At 40.6% G+C, this 19356-nt stretch overlaps 1 protein-coding gene across 5 annotated transcripts in view; it reads right to left on the bottom strand.

Annotated features, from left to right (window-relative positions):
• Positions 1–1132: 1132 nt before the first annotated feature.
• src (v-src avian sarcoma (Schmidt-Ruppin A-2) viral oncogene homolog) overlaps positions 1133–19356 on the bottom strand; it is a 40942-nt gene continuing 22718 nt past the window's right edge. For 2 of the 5 annotated variants that reach the window (XM_034875893.1, XM_034875892.1), the window contains 13 exons: positions 15613–15874; positions 15396–15495; positions 13318–13335; positions 12483–12581; positions 11217–11243; positions 10914–11017; positions 8753–8902; positions 7257–7412; positions 5200–5379; positions 4348–4424; positions 4111–4264; positions 3532–3663; positions 1133–3087 (listed from right to left, as the gene is read on the bottom strand). In XM_034875893.1, the coding sequence (XP_034731784.1) occupies positions 2879–3087; positions 3532–3663; positions 4111–4264; positions 4348–4424; positions 5200–5379; positions 7257–7412; positions 8753–8902; positions 10914–11017; positions 11217–11243; positions 12483–12581; positions 13318–13335; positions 15396–15495; positions 15613–15865 (1659 nt within the window). In that variant the 5' untranslated portion in view covers positions 15866–15874 and the 3' untranslated portion in view covers positions 1133–2878. The remainder of the gene's footprint in view (positions 3088–3531; positions 3664–4110; positions 4265–4347; positions 4425–5199; positions 5380–7256; positions 7413–8752; positions 8903–10913; positions 11018–11216; positions 11244–12482; positions 12582–13317; positions 13336–15395; positions 15496–15612; positions 15875–19356) is intronic. The other 3 variants (XM_034875895.1, XM_034875894.1, XM_034875896.1) reach the window with 3 other exon arrangements.

Below are 19356 nucleotides of genomic sequence, written 5' to 3'. Positions count from 1 at the left end.
ACTTTCTACATTTAAAAAAAAATAGTATTCCTACCTAAATGGAGTTATGAGTTATACAATTTGCATGATACTGCAGCTGTACGTTGGGAACACCTGCTAAACATTAACAGCTTTACTGAGACAAAAGACAACTGAAAGTAAAAAGCAGGTTAATTATTGATTATGACCTTTGATTCTTCAAAGACAAACTCAGTCAGCTCTTTCTGATTATAAAGACCAAATTAATTCAAACACCATAGGATACACTCTGAAACATACAAATTTTATTCAAACGTACTTTCAAATTTGAATAATATTCAGCAGGATTTAACAAAGAGCTACGTACCAGAAAATCCCCATTGGATACAGTAGAAAAGAGTGTATATATATATATATATATATAGGAATATCACCGATTTAAAAAAATATCTGCATAGCCAGAAAGAAGACCCACAGAACCAAAAAGGAAATGCCCTTGGCTTGTGAGCAAGGCTGCATACAATATCTTTTTCGTGCACTTTTGCTCGTGAGGATTCAATGAGACAGGTCGGGGAAAAGAAAGAGGACAATGCCAGACAGCCTGACTACACCCATGCAGGTTAGATGCATTCATTGTGGCATGCCCCATGTCCACAGGACACAGTACATAGAGATCAAACCCTCATCTGTATGGAGTATGTAATCATGAGCAGTGTGTCATGAACAAGCTGGAGACGTCAATCAAACCACTGAGCGATTGTGGAAAAACACACACACACTATCTATCTTTATATGATGGATTGATGAGGACCACAGGCTGAGTGGTACTCTCTATGACCAGTAAGATGTAAAATGGGTTCCCCTTTAATCACAATGTGACCTGACTGAGAGCACGAGAGCGTGCGCGTGCTTTTAATCTTCTAAAAGGTTATCGCGCTGCCGGATGTTGGGCTTTATCCTGGAAAAGTACTTCCGTTAATCCAGACTAATAATCCAGAGAAACGTGCTGACACGGAGCCAGAAACACAGAGTACATCACCAACAGAGTTACTGGAAAGACGACTTCTTTGCTTTTTCCTGACTGGTCAGTGGGTCAGTGAGTCAGAGAGTTTCTCTGTCTCTCACACACACACACACACAAGCACGCCAAAATGACTAGAAGATTATCACAATGTAAATATTTGTGGTCTTGATTGTATTACGGGAAGGGCTGTTGCTGCTAGATGATCAGTGTCAGTCAGGGGATACGGAGCAGTTCTCCACACCAATTCAAGTCCTACTAAAAATGTACTAAATACATGCACAGAAACAACATACTTGTAATGTGAAAGTGTTTCTATAACACATATGTTGTTATTGTCAGATGGTATCCAACCCATACAAGTACCATGAACATTAAAGTTTTAACAATGGGCAAAATAAACAATTGGGTTATTTTAAAAGGAATAAATTATAAAGATGTTATATACAATAAGGATATTTACAATTACGTTTCAAGATGCCAATTGATTTCTTATACATGATGTATGCATATGGGAATGTGTTCTGGTGTACCTCTTACAGGCAGAAGGAAGGCATAGCAAAGAATATCAGACTATGTCCAGTATATCTCCAGAATATCTCCAGTGTACGATCGTGCACAAAGATGCACTTACTAAGGACATACTGAGAATTATAAAAGATAGAAATCTCCATATTAATGAAGGTTAGAACTGAAAGGAGACAACAAGATGTCCCTTTGAATGCTTGAAAACAAATCAGCACCTTGAAACCTTTCTGGTAAGCCGGTTGGTACCGTACACAGGTGTGGGAACCCAAAACAGTGGATTATCAAACTGCTTACACAATTTCATTGTAAGAAAAGTAGAGTAGTAAAATACACGTTTACACAGTAGAAGAGAGTACAAAAGAGACTTTCATTGGCCAAAAAATCCTTGCAGCAGATTTTCTAGTCTTCTCCATCTCCATCCTGAGATGACCGTTTGTGATCAGTAGCTGTTTGTTAGTAAGAAAAGTCGCAATTAGAAAATAGAGAGACTCTGCATCGTCTTTTCTTTGAGTTGAGCTGTATATTGGTCAATTTGTCCTAAATTGGCGAGTGAGACTACACACTCCGATGACAATCAGAGAGTCTAATACTAAATCTCACTAGCTGAAATGTTGTACAGGGGAAGCATGATTGTAAAATGAAATCTTTTACCCAAACATATTCCAGTTGATCCAGGTCTAATAACAAATTAAAGCCCAAAATATCTTGGCAAATTATTGTACGTCCCGAATAGTTTCTTATCAAGTGGCAAAATGGAAGAGCATGTGTGTTTCCCAATAAAAATGTAGCAAAAATAGGCATCCTGAAGTGGTGCTTTCAGCGGGGCAACGCTTACATCCCACATTTGTTCTCTGGACTCCCATGTTCGACTTACTGTATATGCAATATTTTACTTAGTCATAGTCTGGGGTCAATAGCAGTGTGAGCTGACAAACTAGGTGAGTTAAAAGAAAAGTGCATGGGAAATGTATATTATTAGGGCCCCTTACGAACACTAGGAAGGTAGAAAAACCAGCATGGGTAGGGTGTTGACTTGACTGAAATACAAAATACAAAGTACTTAATGATAAACTCAAAATAATACCACAGTGTAGTCCTACTTTGAAAACATTGCCTTACAGCTGCTGACATGTTGGAGAGCATGACAATGACTTTGGAAAGAGGCAGGAACTGAATGTTGTAGATTGGTCGGATGTCCCACTGATGCGCCTTAGAGTTAGTTACCTATTGTACCCAGAATGCTGTCGGCTTTCTGCCCCGTTATACTGTACACACATACCCTCACACATACTTGTCCATGCACTCTGTATTAGATGGACATGCTCAGTTTTGCACATGCATGACGCATGCACATTTCCACGTTCAGCCCAGTTACAGGTTCTCTCCCGGCTGGTACTGAGGCTCCGTGGAGGTGAAGTAATCCTCCAGGAAGCCCTGCAGGTACTCAAAGGTGGGCCTCTCCTCAGGCTCCTTTCTCCAGCAGGTCAGCATCAGCTCGTGCATGGATTCAGGGCACTCTGCTGGACAGGGCATCCTGTAGCCACGCTCAACCTGGTCCAACACCTCCCTGTTCACCATCCCTGGGAGAGCAAAGGTACGATTTAGTCACACGTAATCACACTTTCAATTATACTATTGCTTATGACCACCAGACCCAAATGGAATCTTCTGCATTCTTTTTTGAAGATTCTTTTTGGGTATTTATTTTACAAGACAGCTAAGGACTACGCCTTGGTACATGGGGCACGTTCTCAATGACGTGGGCTACCAGGGCGCCCTAAAATCTGCAGAATTCAATGGACTGTTTTTCTGCTTGGGTAAAAGATATTTTATTCTTGTCGAATATTCTGCTAAATTCCAAATCTGTAGATTCCATATGGCACTGCGTATGACTACTGTAATAGACTCAGAGTCATGAATCTTGATGCTGTTGGACTGGTGGAACATGTTGATCAAAGCACTATGCACTCAACCTAAAATAAAACGGTTTAATTCTCAGACGGAGAAATGAAACAGATCCTTGCCTGGATAGGGCACCCGGCCTTTGGTGGCCAGTTCAGTCAGCAGGACCCCGAATGACCAGACGTCAGATTTAATGGTGAAGCGGCCGTACAGAGCAGCCTCAGGAGCCGTCCACTTGATGGGAAACTTGGCTCCTGCAAGAGGACAGGTTTATCAGCCAGTTAATATGAGATCATGGTAGCACAGACAAGACACATCACATGAGTTGCTTAAGATTTTTATTACTAAAAGGTGCTGTAACTATCGGCCCCAACTTGGGTGTTCAAATCAGAGGACTCATGAAATGACTGAAGGGATGAGAAAGAAAACCTTTTTTCCATTCCTTTTTTGGAAATACTGGATGCTTTAACTTCCTTCAAAAAATTTGAAAAATCTTCAAATTATACATTCTGGGGGAATAATCCCTCTTGGTTGGACTGCTCATTACCCACGTACACAGCACAATACCCTGTGATGTAGATATGACTTTGATGGAAAAAACGGCCTTTATTGGACAGGACAGCACTTACGCGCTACATAAAGAGACAGTGTACAAAAAAAAAAAAATGCCAAAAGCTAGCAACACCCTCCTGTGGTCTTACCCTGCCTGGCAGTATATTCATTATCCTCAATGAGGCGAGCCAGACCAAAGTCAGCCACTTTGCAAACCAGGTTATCTCCCACCAGGATGTTAGCAGCCCGCAGGTCTCTGTGCACGTAGTTCATCCTCTCCACGTAAGCCATCCCCGAAGCAATCTGAGAAAGACAAATAGCTTTGTAGTTGTCTACACTGAAGGAAAACCCCAACGAGAGGATTATGTAGTAATTTAAATGTTGACCTGTGAGGCCATGTCCACCAGCTGGGGGAGGCGGAGCATCTTGCCCATGTCGCCTTTCAGGAAATCCAGTAAGCTACCTGTTGTCAAGGAGACATACAGACAGTTAGTGTAACACCGTGGTCATTCCAGCGTTTATTTAGCCTCAAATTCCTCCTGTTATTGCTGTTATAAATCTTTTATTCTTCTCCTTCTACATACTGTACATAATGAAGTGTATTTAATAAAATAAAGCTCCATTTTGTCACAATGCAGTCTGCATGGAGAGAGATGCTCGGGTGTGTAGAAAGTGTCCCTCTGGTGCGGTTTTATTATTTTTTCAAAACAAAATGAAAGTATAAAAAAGATTCTGAGGCACATAAAAGGGTAACGTTTAAAAAGCCTTCTTGGCTATGAAGTTATTAAAACGACAAGAATTAACCATGTAGCATGGTTGAATGACTTTAAAGATTATTTTTTGGGGTGCTTTTCGCTTTATTAAGAAGTGACAATGGATAGATATAAAAGGGGGAGAGAGGTGGGGGAGGACACCCAACAAAGGGCCCGGGTCGGACTCAAACCCGGGCTACTGCAGGACTCAGCATACATGGGGCCCACGCCCTTACAGGGGAGGGGGGGTAGAGGCCGCCCCGGCTGAAGACTTTAATTAATTTGGGTTTTGCAGGCAGTAAATGCATCATAGCTTGTCTTAAATTAGCTGTGCTCCCGTTACACACTTTTTACACATTATACTGCCATTCAGCAAGAACGCTCACTCAAACTAGAGTACAATTCTTTGAAAAACCACAATGAAGATCATGATTTGAGTTCTACGGTATAAATGTGTGTATACTGTATGTGAAAGTTGATGCTGACCTTGTCCCATGTATTCAGTGACAATGTAGATGGGCTCCTCGGACACCACGGCATAGAGCTGAACCAGCTTTTCATGTCTCAGCTTCTTCATGACCTGAGCTTCCTGGAGGAAGGCCTCAGGGGACATCGTGCCCGTCTTCAGAGTCTTTATTGCCACTCGTGTTGTGCCGTTCCATGTTCCTGATAAGCGATGAAGGTCACATCAGTATTGCTTGTTACAAGGCAATCAAGTATAAGATTCCAGCATAGAGTCACGTTAAAACAAGTTAGCAATACTGCAATGCCTTAGCAGTAGTTTACAACCAGTGGTAGCCAAAGATTGTGAGTAGCTATAACACCTAAACACCAAATGTTTCAAATAATAATAACATAATAATGTATACTTTCATTAATCCTACAACGGAAATTACAATTTACACTCCGCTGTAATTACACAGGCCTGAATTACACACACATGCTCAGTACCTCTACATGCCCTAATGGAGAGACGTCAGAGTGTGTGTGTGTGGGGGGGCTGCCCTTTTTTTGTTGGCCCTGGGACACGTTCTTTGTCTCCTTGTATTGTTTGTCACTGTTTATTTCTTAAATATGTAAAAAAAAAAAAAAGTGAATGCTATCTATTAAAAAGCAGAGAAGTTGCACAGTTAACAGTCATGCATTTGTGTTTGGGCCCTTGTCTTGTGTGTGTGTGTGTGTGTGTGTGTGTGTGTGTGTGTGTGTGTGTGTGTGTGTGTGTGTTGTTCTGTCTCCCTCCCTCCCATATTTCCTCTGTTTAAATGTTTTAATTTCTTAAAAAAAATTAAGATTTGTTGGCCCTGGGACACGTTCTTCGTTTCAGTGTATTGTTTGTAATTGTTTATCACTGTTTATGTAAAAAAAAAAAGAAAAAAAGATGATCACAAAAAGAGTCATGATATGATGGATAAATGGTTAAAAAAACTAAAAACATTGGATAAATGGTTAAAGCATTTGGCTACTCTAATTTCAAAGTGGTACATGTTTGGAAGAGACAGTTCAATTGTATAAAACTACATTTTGTAAATATCCAATTTCATAACAGACCCAAACAGAATCTGAACATCTGCAGCATTTAGCAGATGTTTTTTTCTGCTTGGAGTGGAGGTGTTAACATTATGACCTCTATTATTAGTTTTTTAATTTCTTTAAAATCCGCGGAAAAATTCTGCATCCCAGACTCTGTGAGGCCCTGATCATTAATACTTCAACAATTTCCTGCTTATTACATTCTATGAACATTTGGAACATGGCGGGTGGTGTTGATGAAGTTAAGCTGATATGGCTGTGGGGGTAGATTGCATTTAACAAAAAGATTGGGACCCACAGGCCTATACAGTGTACAGTGTTATGCACATCCCAATAACAGGCCTTTAATTAAAATATGTCAACAATATTCATCAATCAAATCCCATATCACAAATGACAATTATCAGCTGTACATCTGCTGACGAACAATATTGATGGATGCTGTCCAGAGTCACGAAATACAGTATTTCCTCACTGAGCGGGAGAATTCAGTTATACACTACAGCAACTACAAAAGCAGAATAGAAGAAAGAAGGAGATCCAATGCACTTTGTTTCTTTTCTTTTTAACCGTCATGTTGTCCTTGGGTCGGATTGACCCACTTTCAAAAAGTTACTGTATCAGAAATTTGGGTTTCTTTCAACCCAATTGTCACTGATAAAATAACATGGATAGTTCCATAAAACTATTTTACAAGTGAAATAATTGATCCGATCATTACTTTCATTAAATTTGGGTGTTTTATTCAACATTATAGCATTTGAATTTATATGAAAGGGGAGAGAGAGAGGGGGGATGACATGTAGCAAAGGGCCCGAACCTGCTCCATAAATAAATCTCTGTATACGGACGGGCGCTCTCCTACCTGAGCTATCTGGGCGCCCATCCAGTGCACTCTTGGGTAAAACTGCCTTCAAACTTTCCTTTTCAGTGACCAACACATGCAAATGTCTCCACAGATAGACAGAAACCAGCAGCAGAATTGGTGATTTGTTCATGAAAGCACGGCTTACCCATCCAGACCTCTCCAAAGCAGCCCTGCCCGAGCTTGAGGTCCAGGCGGAGGGAATCTCTCGGGATCTCCCAGGCATCCTTGGATAAGCCCTGAGTCTGAGGCTTCAGCACCGGACAGACGTCTGAAAGACTGTGACACAGCCCGTCAGCGTGCTCTGGGGGACACGACACAAGACACGGAATGTGGTTAGAGAAAATCCGTCCTGTAGTGCTGTTTTTGTCAATGACAGGCTCAGATTATTATTATTATGTTATGTGTCTGACAAAACTATGGAAAGGATCCCTACTAGAGAGACGTTTCCCGATCTATTGGTATCGGCATTTATGATGGCCGATTTTTTAAATATTCATTCATCAGAATCATTTATAATGACAACTAAATAAAAAAAATTAAAATGAAAAACAGACGTTCAACCATGTTATGAGTGTTGGTGTTGCATAGTCTGTCCACCAGAGGACGCTCTACAACGTCCCTGTTGGCAACACGGGTTATTTTTGGTTATTGTGTTTTTGTTCAAAGGACTTAAAGTTAATATCTTAAGTTTGTATTTTTATACATTTTATTTACCAGAACTTTAATATATGTTGATATGTTTCTGGATTTAAAAAAATATATCACTCCATTTAAATAAAACTTTTTGCGTATATAGAGCCAGCATAATTCATGTAAATTAGTAAATTATGTGTTCATTTCATGTATGTGATAGTTTTATTTCAACTGTCAACTTTGAGTGTATTTTCAAGATGAAAAAATACTTTTTATTTACATGGAGTCTGGTGGGTTTTGGGGGTGTTTTTATGTTGACACTCCTATTGTTCTTGGGGTCAAACTTGACCTGTTTTTCAAAGTTTCTACTCAAAAAATATGTTTCTTTAAGTTAAATTTGCAAAAAAACAACAACACGGTTGGTTCAATACAACATTCTTTGCAAAATCATTGAATTCCAGATGTTATCTTATATTTTACAGCATTTGAAGGAAAAAAAACATTTCCTTACTGAACTCTGACAAAAATATTTTATAATTTCTGCTTTTAACGCAAAAAAAGTAGGTATTAAATTACATACATGAGGTTTATTGACCATGAAGTTTGAAAAAAGAATTGCAAAACTTGTGTTAATAAGTTAGGGGGTGTATATACTGGCGGTAGCTGGGGGGAAAAAGCGTAGAAAACGTTGAATAAAGCAAGAAAAAATATATTAAAGAAATATTAAAAGAAACATTAAAAAGTTTTCACCCGGCAGGATAACACCAGGGTAAAAAAAAAAAGGATCTTACTCTTTGACAGGAAGGTCCATCTCTGTAGCAAAAACCGCACTCTTAGTGGATGTAAACTGAAGGTGCGCAATTGCCAAATAACTTGTAACTTGTAAGTTGTTTCGCCACTGCAGCAATCTATTAATACTGGTCCTGGACCCATCAGTCACATACACACAAAAAAAATGGGTAAAACTAAGTTACCCTCTAATAAACAAATTTGACAACATGAACTGACTGCGATAGTGGTTGACAAGCTGCTGCAGGTTGCTGAACTGCGTGCGGGATGTGATGTAGAAGCCTCCGCTGTCCAGCTTCCTGATCTTGTAGTGCTTGACATTCAGCCCTTTAGTGTTGTCATAGTCCAACACCGACAGACAGTAGGCACCTGAGAAGAAGAAGAACAAACGTGGTTGACAAATTAAATCAGGGTTGTTTGCATTGATTTTAAAAGAAATTAGGCTATGAGGTTTGGGGGACAATGTGCTCACTACGCCAACAGAGGGCGGCGTCAGTCCGGTGGAAAACAAACCGGCATCACAGAGCGGCTCAAGGCTCCCTCCACCTTCTCTGAATGTTTGATCTGGGTGATACGGCCTGTGGTTGAACAGTGCTCATCCTCAGCTCCACACTGACCTAATTCTGTCGGGCTCCCCCACCCAGTACCTCCCCACTTACTCATGCTCCCTCCCTCACTCTCCTCTCCTCCCCTCCCCTCCCCACCTTGTCCCTTTTCTCATCCTATGCAGAGCTATACAGCAGTGCTGGGACAAAAGCATTTTCTGCACAGGAAGGTCTGGCTAGTCCACACAGCACTCCAGGATGGGAGAAAACATGCTCTGGTTTATAAGCATTTCTTTAAACCAATCACGATCATCTTGGGTGGGGCTAAGCTCCGCATGGAGCCACAGTGCCACAACAAAATAGGCTCGGGAACTTGTTTTGGTGGAACGTGTGTACGTTATTTTAGTTATGCAACAGAAACTCTGATTGGACAGATAGTCTAGCTAGCTGTCTGGATTTAGCCTGCATCCAAGAGAGGTTAGAATTCCAACACACAGGAAGTGGTAGGAAACGGACATCGGCTGAAATGCTTCTGGTGGAATTTCTGGAGGCACCGGAGCAATCCCGCAATGGAATGTAAAATATAAATGGACTGTTCTTATATAGCGCATTTCGAGTCTTAACAACTACTAAACATAGACTAAATATAAAGACTATAGACCAAAATTATTTAGGTGAAAAAAAAATAGAAAAGAAAGATTTAGTGGATGTGGACTAGTGGTACCGAAAACCAAATGTATTTAGGTGAATCATCCCAAAAAAATAAAAACGATTTCGGGAAAAGAATTTGTTTTAAAAATTGTCCCAAAAAAAAGAATGTAGTGGATGTAGACTAGGGGTATCAAAAATCTAAAACATTCAGGTGAATTATTAAAAAATATCAATCTAGGGAAAAGAATTAATTCGAACAATTTCCCCCCCAAAAAATGTATTCACGAAACACAGAATTTTCACCACCCCTAGGACACAGAAATCCAATGATAACAAGCGACAGGAATCCTGTAATGTACATGTGTACACACATCACACACACATCCACACAGAGCTAGCGTAACCCGTGGGGACTGAGTAGCTGCAGCAGCAGCAGCAGAGCAGCTGTCTATCCGAATTATCTCCCGTCCCACAGGCCTTTCCCCATCTGCCTGATTGGTCCCTCTTCTAGAACCCACACCGCCGCACGACGCAGCGAGGCAGGCGCACACTGAACAGCAGGGTGTCATGTCTTAATCCTAGACCCAATTTGCTTTCTTCTCCTTGTTTTTTTGGTAAAACAGATCTGAGATTGAGATAAAAAAAACAACAACACCAAGGATCCTACAAAAACGACATTTGACAAAATGATCGCATCAATGGTGTTAGTCAAAATTCTATTTCCTTGGCAAACATGTTCTCTGCTTAGGATGGTTTATCATTAACTAAATAATGAAGTCTACTTCCCCAGGTCCCCTTTAGTGTAGTTCTACGGTTTAATTGAGCTAAGTATTTTCTGCTACAAGTGCAATGCTATATAAGCATTTGATTAAAATATCAAAATGACACTAAAATTAGAAAACATACTTTGAACTCAGTACTTAAATAAAATTTTTATGTTGCCCTAATCCTCTTCCACACATCTTAGAAGAAGATGCATCTTGAAGAATATTAACACGTTTTTCTACAAAACTTTTCTTCAGTTTAAAGCGGGATGTCGAGAACACATTTTGGTCGAGACTTGAGACCTATTGAGGTTTAGGACCCAGCCCTACGGTCTGTAAAAGCAGCGTTAATGATGATTCTTTGTACAGGATGAGGCTCCACACACACACACACACACACACACACACACACACACTTACCTTTGGTGGTCTCACTCTCTCGAACCAGGAAAGTCCCTCTCCTGTTCTCCAAACTTAACAGCAGCCTCTCGGAGTCACGGCGAGTGATTTTGCCAAAGTACCACCTGGCGAGGTTGAGATATAAAGAAGATGGGACACACAGGGAGCAGGTTGGTGAGGGGAAGAAGATGCATGTGGGTGGAAGAGAAGGAACGACGAAGCGAGGGTGAGTGGTTGCCCATGTTTGTTTTGAAAGTGCAGTGAAACTGTCTTTGCGTTCCAAATGCAATGCATACTAATGCACACAATGCAACAGCTGCTTACCTGGACTCTAGAGTCAGTCTGAGATGACTGCAGGGGCAGGAGGAAAAGTGAGAAATTGAGTTGTTATAAAAGTATAAAAGTTGTTTTTGTGGCTTGACTGTGTAAGCAAGCAGGTTAGCATGTAAAGATCAGCAGTGCTTGTCTCTCCCAAGAGAAGAAAACAGCTAATGTACCCCGTTCATTCAAAGGAATACTTCTGCATTCTGGGAAATACGCTTATTTTCTTACTTGCCAAGACTTGGATGCGAAGATTGACATTACTCAAATGTCTGTACAATAATTACAACACTACAGCTGGAAGTTAGTTAGTTAGCTTAGCTTAGCATCAAGACTGGAAACAGAGGGAAACTGCAAGCCTGGTTCTGTCAGAAGAGATCTGCCTACCAGTGGGTAATGAGCGTGACTATTTCTCTGCAGGGCGCAGGGACTTCCAGAAGTCGTGTTGTGGTGAGGTTGCCAGGCAGGAAATAGTCCCACACATAACCCCCCGTAAAACCAAAAAAATAACATTTTTACACTTCTGTTTTCTGACCGGATTAAGCGAACGAGATAATAGTGTGTCAACAGGTGATAGGTTGATTTTTATGCATGTAAAAGTTAAAATGCATTAAACCATTCAGGGGGAGCTTTTAGGGCAGAGTCAGCCTGAAGTGGACACTAGGGTGCAGGAATAGATAAGAATGTGTATGCTAGTAGTGTCTCACAACTAAGGAGTTGTGTCAAAGGTAACTCTGTCTCACAGAAATAGATTAACTGACCACTGCAGAACAAGAAGACTAGAAGAAACATAGTTATTCTGATGGTCATTGGTCACTCTTGTATTGACATCCGTGTGTATACAGAGTCAGCTCACTGTGTAATAAAGGTTTGTTCACTGTTTGAATAAAGCTGCAAATGACTTGAAATCCTTGGTCTTATCATTTTAAAGTCTTCATCATCGTCTCCTGATCTCAAACCGTTTAAGTAGGCAGATGTCATTATCTTGGAAAGCGGCCAGGCAAGCAGTGGCCCCCGTTTTCAGTCTCTATGCTAAGCTAACGGGTTGCTGGCTGTACCGTCCTACTTACAGAGAGTGGCATATGTGTTCTTATCTCAACTATAGAAAGCAAATATGTGTCAAAATATTCCTTTGAATTCTTATTTCAAATTCACATTGAAGATAAAAAGCAAAGAAAATTCTTAAGAATCAAACATGCAAGTGGTGTTTCTTTCATGTGCTTGATGAAAGACACATACAAGAGACAGAAAAATAAAATGAAAGTTTACTCTTCTGCCTGGATGGAGTCAGATGGAGCCACATAATTGCTGGGGATATAACCGCTCTCTCCGGTGGTAAGGGAGCGCGCCAGCCACCAGTCGCCTTCTCTGCACAGATGAAAGGATAACACCGAGGCTCATCACACATCCAACACGCAAATAAAACACTCAGTTTGACTTACAGGGCTGGTGTTTATCAAGCATCTCAGAGTATAAATTGTTGCTGATCCCCTTCCCCCATACAGTAATTGAGCTCTTTGCTCCGGGACAAGCTTGATAAATGCAAGCCCAGGCATCTCAACTGTCAAATATACATTTGGAGGTTATATAAGTAAAAAAACATGCATTTGTGTGGATATGACAACACAGAAGGGTGGGGCTTTTATGCTACTTTATCAGGTAGTGAGGAGTTTTGCAGCACGACAATCACTTCCAGAATCCAAAATAGGACTACAATTCTTTTGGAAGGACGTTGCATTTATTGAACTTGAAAAACTGTGAAACACATAACAAGATCAACTGTTATAGTTTTTTTTTTTTTTCTCGATTACATTGTTTTTGTGGTTGTTTGGAGCCAAAATCGCGATTACAATCCAATTAATTGCACAGCCCTAATCTCAATTACCTTCCATTTAAGCTGAATTGATTATAGTGCTGCAAGGCCTTGCACCAACTTCCGTGACTACAGTGCTGAGGGCTCATGGGGAATGGGCAGAGTTATGTGGTTGGTCAGTACCTTGCTACTAGTGAGGTGGTATTACAGTGCAAAAGTGCTTCAGGTGACACAAACACACAGGCAGACAAACATCACATTCAAATGCAATTCCAGAGAAGCTTCACAAACCTGCAGTTCACCTTCCTCCTGTAAAACAATTGTGATTTTTTTTTATAGAGAAATGGAAGGAGAGATGAAAGGGAAATGGTGGAGAAGAAAGGGGTTAAAGAAAATACAGAGATCATGTTATGAGCAGTGGAAGAATAGCAGAGTACACAGAACAGACCTATAAGACAACCAATACAGTGCATAAAGCAATGAATGTAAAATATTGAAACCATTACATGACTTGGAGACAAAAGAGGCACAATGATGAGGCAAAAGGTTGAAAAACATGCACTGGCCACAATATTGTAAAATATTGTCAATAACTAAAGAAAGCACATTACACGCTGCACGAAATGTCCCAGACTTTCTGTCTCCTAAATGGGCGTGGCCTCCTGTCTTCGTGTGGATGGATGAAAAGTTAGTGTGTAATTAATTCATATTTTCTTTTGCTAACATTACATATTTACACATATTTTTTGGTTACAGTGTTCACGGGCGTTAGCTGGCGTTATCTTCTCGGTGTTGCCAGATCTTACAAGAGTTTGTTCCTGAGACAATGTGCCTGAAACAAATGTAATTTACTCCTGATTTGTCTGAAAAAGGATATTTTAGTGTCAGAATGTTCCAGAGATATGTGACTTGCAATATTTACAATGGCTTGCATAAATGTACACACCCATGCTAAAGTTGATTAAAAAGAGGAATAAAAAAACATCTTTTAGAAATTTATCTTCATGCCTTAATTAAAAAATAATAGGAAAATCCAACCTTTAAGAACACCAATTTCTTGGTATATGAATAATGTATTGTAAATAAATGAATGTTCTTCCTTAAAATACAGGGGGCATAAGTACACAGCCCCTATGTTAAGAGGCAGGCACATTTTTATTATTAAAGGCCAGTTATGTCATGGAGGACATGATGCAGCGCTGTCAGAGCCAACAGACCAGTTTCATTTCAGTGCAAAATAATTAGGTCAAAAACGGTTTAATATACTACAAATAGCCAACCGGGACAAGTACTGCGGGACAGTACAGTTAATTAATCTAACAGGTTTTTTTTCTCGCCCATTTAATAAACGCATTAAGATCAATTTCCAAAAACATGTTTTTTTTATTATTCCTTGTTTTAATCAACTTTAGCATGAGTGTGTAAACGTAGGCAAGCCACTTTACTTTGGTGACTATGGGGAGAAATAATCGCTCATAATCTGTGTTCACGTTTACTTCTCCCACTGGAATCAATACACTCAGGACCCACCGCTAGGGTCCTAAAGAGGCGTGGCAGTGGAGCGACCTACGTGACACAGATACAGGAAATGACTCTGAGTTGGGGCGTCTTGGTTCAAACACTGTATCGGATATTATCATAACAAAAGCCTATGAGATCAGACAGCTAAGACGAGCCAGACTGGTACCATATTTGACTGTGATAACCCGTTAAATAGTCTTAGAGATTGTTAATTGTTCTGGGTGTACTTGCCCCAATAATGACCCAGGTTTTTGGCTTAAGGGGCCAGATGCAGCAATAATCCTCTATCGTCCTCAGCTGCTGCCTTCTAGGTCAGTAGTTTGTTAGCAGGCAAGCTGCACTGGGGGTGAAGCACTACAGTATATGGTTCACGGCACCTCTATTGATTCATAGAGCAGGCCCATATTTTATAAAAACAAACATGACTCCTCTTAAACAGGTTAGATTTGAGATTGGTAACTGGGTCGAGACTGTCTACTTCTCTGAAAAAAAGCAATAGAAATAGCCACTTCCCTACTAAGGTGAGGTGAGCAGCAAGATGTAGTCAGTTCTCTGGGAGTTAAGCACAACATTGTGGAGAAATGTGCAAGTTGACACGTTCTCGAGCTCTATGTGAGGGAAGCCCGTTCCTATGGTTACAGTGGGTCTCAGAGAGACGACAAGTGACATGCATTTTGAGGGTGCAAAGCAGCCAGTCGGACAACTAAACAATAACTCAAACAGATGATCTGTGGACGTGTCTATGTGCAGTTATTCCTCATCATTTACACAGTGTTTGAAATATGTGTTTTTGGACAATTCTTGAATGTGTCTGTGTGTGCATGTGATTGTTTTCTGTATTTTCTTACGTGTTGTTGACTATCTGGAGGCGTTCACCCTTCCTGAATGACAGGTCTGAGGCTGTTCTAGACTCATAGTCATACAATGCCACGAAGGTTGTCACACCTCCTAAAAATGGAGAGAAAGTTTGGCTTTTACCAAAGACATACGGCACACACAGGGCATACAGTACAGTTCAAACAACCCACACGACAAACCAATACATCTAAAAGCCGAGGTTCTCACCTGCTAGTGTGATTCTGTTGGGAGAAGTGACAGTATTATTGTCCACACCTCCAAACAGGGTAAGTTCTGGGGTATTGGTCATGGGCTGATTTCCACCCAGACCTCCATCTATAGTAGGACTACGATTGGGTGTTAAGGACTGTTGTTTGGAGCTGAGGTAATGGCCTCCAGCTCCTCCTCCAGAGCTGAGGTTGCCTTCGAGGCTGCGTGTTCGTTGGCCAACATCCTTGGGTTTACTCTTGGAACCCCCCATGGCCAAGGCCTGTGGTGCACTAAAGAACAGAGATAACATGTCTAGTGAATCTACTGCAGATTAAACAAAGATAATGGATTTTCAAGGCACAGTAAAAGATAAATTACATACTTCGTTGTATCATAGACTTAGTCATTTTCTCAGAATACATTCTCAAGAAAAAGATCCTCTGACTGCAATAAGCTGCAGAAATATTTACATTTTACAAGAGACGAGTGGATAGTTTATATTGAATTTGACAGTATTCTGATGCATCATTGCAATATGCTTGTTTGGAAAAACGCTAACAAGAGACAGAAGTGAAACCGCGGCTCTAAAGCCACTGAGACACAGTGTCATGTAGACTACATGAACCACAACCTCCCAACGGACGCTGGAGCAACTGCCACTCCTCGGTTTCCACTTCACCCTAGTGCCATCAGCTGAGCACATACACACAGCAGACCTGCATGCACGTGTCACAGATGCACATACAAAGACATTTATATTTTGTAGTCATCATAGTCCAGAGTCATCATAGCCCATAGCTTTATTCAAACAGATAATTTCCAATATGAGTCATTTTTATTTATTAAGTAAATCTCCCGACAAACACTATTTACAATCACGGCATTTTAGTCATTAACCGAAAACTAAAAAAGTAGCTACTTTGCTCGCTTAATTAAATGACCAACAAAAAATTTGATCACCAGGCCCAACCGGAATCTGCAGATGTTTTGTTTTAAGGTTGTGATCCAGAATGAAATCTGCTGATTTTTCTTTCTACGTGGGATGGAGGTGTGTTAACATTCTGAGTTTTTTTTCATTTGTTTAAAAGTCTGCGGAAAATCTGCAAAATATTCTGCAGAAATCTACTTCTGCATATTCTGTGTGACCATGACCAACAATTATGTTGCTAAACCCAAGATGAAATGTTCACCATCTTAGTTTAGCATGTTAGCGTGCTTACATGGTCACAGGATAATGCCGACATGCTGATGTTTGGCAGGTGTAATTGTCAACATGTTAATTTAGCGTGTTAGCGTGCTAACATTTGATAATTAGCACTAAAACAAGGTATTTGGTCGTAAACCAAAGTATTGAACAAATGTAAATTTTAGATGAAATGTCAAGGGAACACCAAAGTTATTGGTGGTGCTGATGGACAGATAGGGGCGGCTGTAGCTCAGTGGTAGAGCGGTTGCCTGCCAATCGGAAGGTTGGTGGTTCAATCCCTGGCCCTGCAGTCCCATGTCAAAGTATAAATGTGTGTGAATGTTTATCTGATGACCAGGTGGCACTTTGTACGGCAGCCTCGGCCACAGTGTATGAATGTGTGGGAATGGTGAATGTATCCTTTATGACTTTGAGTGGTCCTTAAAACTAGAAAAGCGCTATATAAATACAGCACATTTAGATAGATATTTATTAATTAAAAAAAAATGGAAATTATGGTCTTACACCAGCAAAATCAGTCACACAGCACAGAGTGTAAATAAAATACTAGGATACGATGTCCATAAATACAATATAATACAATATTCATGAAATCTTAAGAATAAAAATTTAAGCACAAATATTTGAATATACAAGACCAATGAATAGACTGACCAGCCAACATTGCAATCTTTTAGACCCGTGAAACAGCAAAAAAATTGGCAACATTTCATAGCTTTGGCCCCTCAAATGGGAGGATTTGCAGTTTTGCACCATATATTGAATAGCTTTGGATATTGGACTGTTGGTCAAATTGCAAACGGCCTAATGAAATCTGACAAACAATTGCTTATTTACACATTCAGCAGACGCCAATTAATATCATCATTCATTTAGAGACATGTCTAGTTCAACATTCATTTATTTTTTTATTTTTTTCTCCGTTTTGGTCTCAACCAAATCCTGCAATATCTGGCTCTTCAGCTGCTAAATGCTTCCCTATGTTGACCTGCTACTTGATAACTGTGTGTCGTTTGGTGTTTTGGGGGAGGGGGGGTAGTGAACACTGGGTTCCTCAGAGCTTGTTTGATTGTTGCTACTGCGATTTGAAGCAAGTTTTCTCTTGCCCGAAGATGCTCAAACGCTCTGGAACTTGTGAGAAATGTGAGTTGGTAACTCTGTGGTTTCAAGTGAGGGAACACGCTCCCATTACACATAGATTATTTGAACCATTGCTATTTTAAATCATTGATTAGTAAAGCTTTAATGGTAACACATAATCAACACGTGTGATAATGAGTTGCATCTCTACTGTGCAGCCATCCATCTCTAGGCTCTATGTGGATCACAACACGTAGGAGCACTTTACTTGAACATGGCTTAGATTTTATTATCATTATGTTGCTGACTGTTAAAGTTTCTTTCCCAAAATTCAGCCTTGGGGCCGAATTCCAGCCACTAGAGCCAGGCCCACAGTGATCTTTCCTTAGTTTGTGCAATTTCTGAGTCTGTAGCTATTGAAGAGGAGAGGAGAGGAGGGGGGCAAGATGGAGGCTAGGGGTGTGGCCTTGACCAATTGAAACTTTGCTCGTTTGAAAGCCGTGATGTCTCTCTCTCATGGGTGGGCTAAATTCTCTGGGTGGGCAAAACAGAGAAAGGGGAGGTAACCTTGCCCCTTATGACTTCATAAGTAGCAAGATTCCAAATTGGTCTATCTGAGCTAGGATTTTCTCAAAGGCAGAGCAGGATACCCAGGGCTCGGTTTACACCTATCACCATTTGTAGCCACTGGGGGACCATAGGCAGGCTGGAGGAATACATATTATAGTTTAAAAACCTCATAAAGTGACATGACATTTTCATGCTATGGAATCTTAAACCAGTGAAGTGTTTCCAGATCAATTTAAATCACTGGGAGCATTAGTGAGTCATCATCAGATGGCAGTGTTGGACTTCAGTAATGGACAGAATTTGAGATGCTCCAAGAGACCAAATGGGAACACGCCAGAAGGTCAAGAGGCCAGTTTTGGATTGGATTTGGACTCTCTCTCTTCATTACTAAAGCTTCCCTGCCTACTCGGGCTGATGAAGTGGCTCTAATAACAGCTTAGTGGTGGGAAATCATTACACTAAGCCAAGGATAATTTAGAGACTCAAGCTTGTGCTATCATGGATAGATATAGCCACGGGGGTCCACTAGGAAATGCTAATTTACAGAAATCACTAAGGTGGGAAGCCCCTCTGTTAAGCAGAGGCGGGTCAGAGTGAATGAGAAGTGTCAGGCTGCTCAGCCCTCTGCTGACATACCCCAACCTTACTGTTGCTATTTAGGAAGTCATGCAATCTGTTGGATCTGACATTGGAGCCCACTCTCATTCACAGGCAAACAGTCTAATCCTAAACAAGAGACAAGCTACAGTACACAGGCTGGCAGGCGTGCTCCCAGTCAGAGCAATGCAGTGACATATGGTGGAAAATGTGTGACACAAAGAAGAGTACAGTTATCTAACCACGCAAGGGATATTAGTGAAGCTGTCACTGGTTCCTCTTGGTCATTTTTAATGCTTCCTCATTGA

This window comes from Etheostoma cragini, chromosome 7 (genome assembly GCF_013103735.1).
Source record: "Etheostoma cragini isolate CJK2018 chromosome 7, CSU_Ecrag_1.0, whole genome shotgun sequence".
Taxonomy (NCBI): Eukaryota; Metazoa; Chordata; class Actinopteri; order Perciformes; family Percidae; genus Etheostoma; species Etheostoma cragini.
This window is presented reverse-complemented; position numbering and strand designations above follow the sequence as displayed.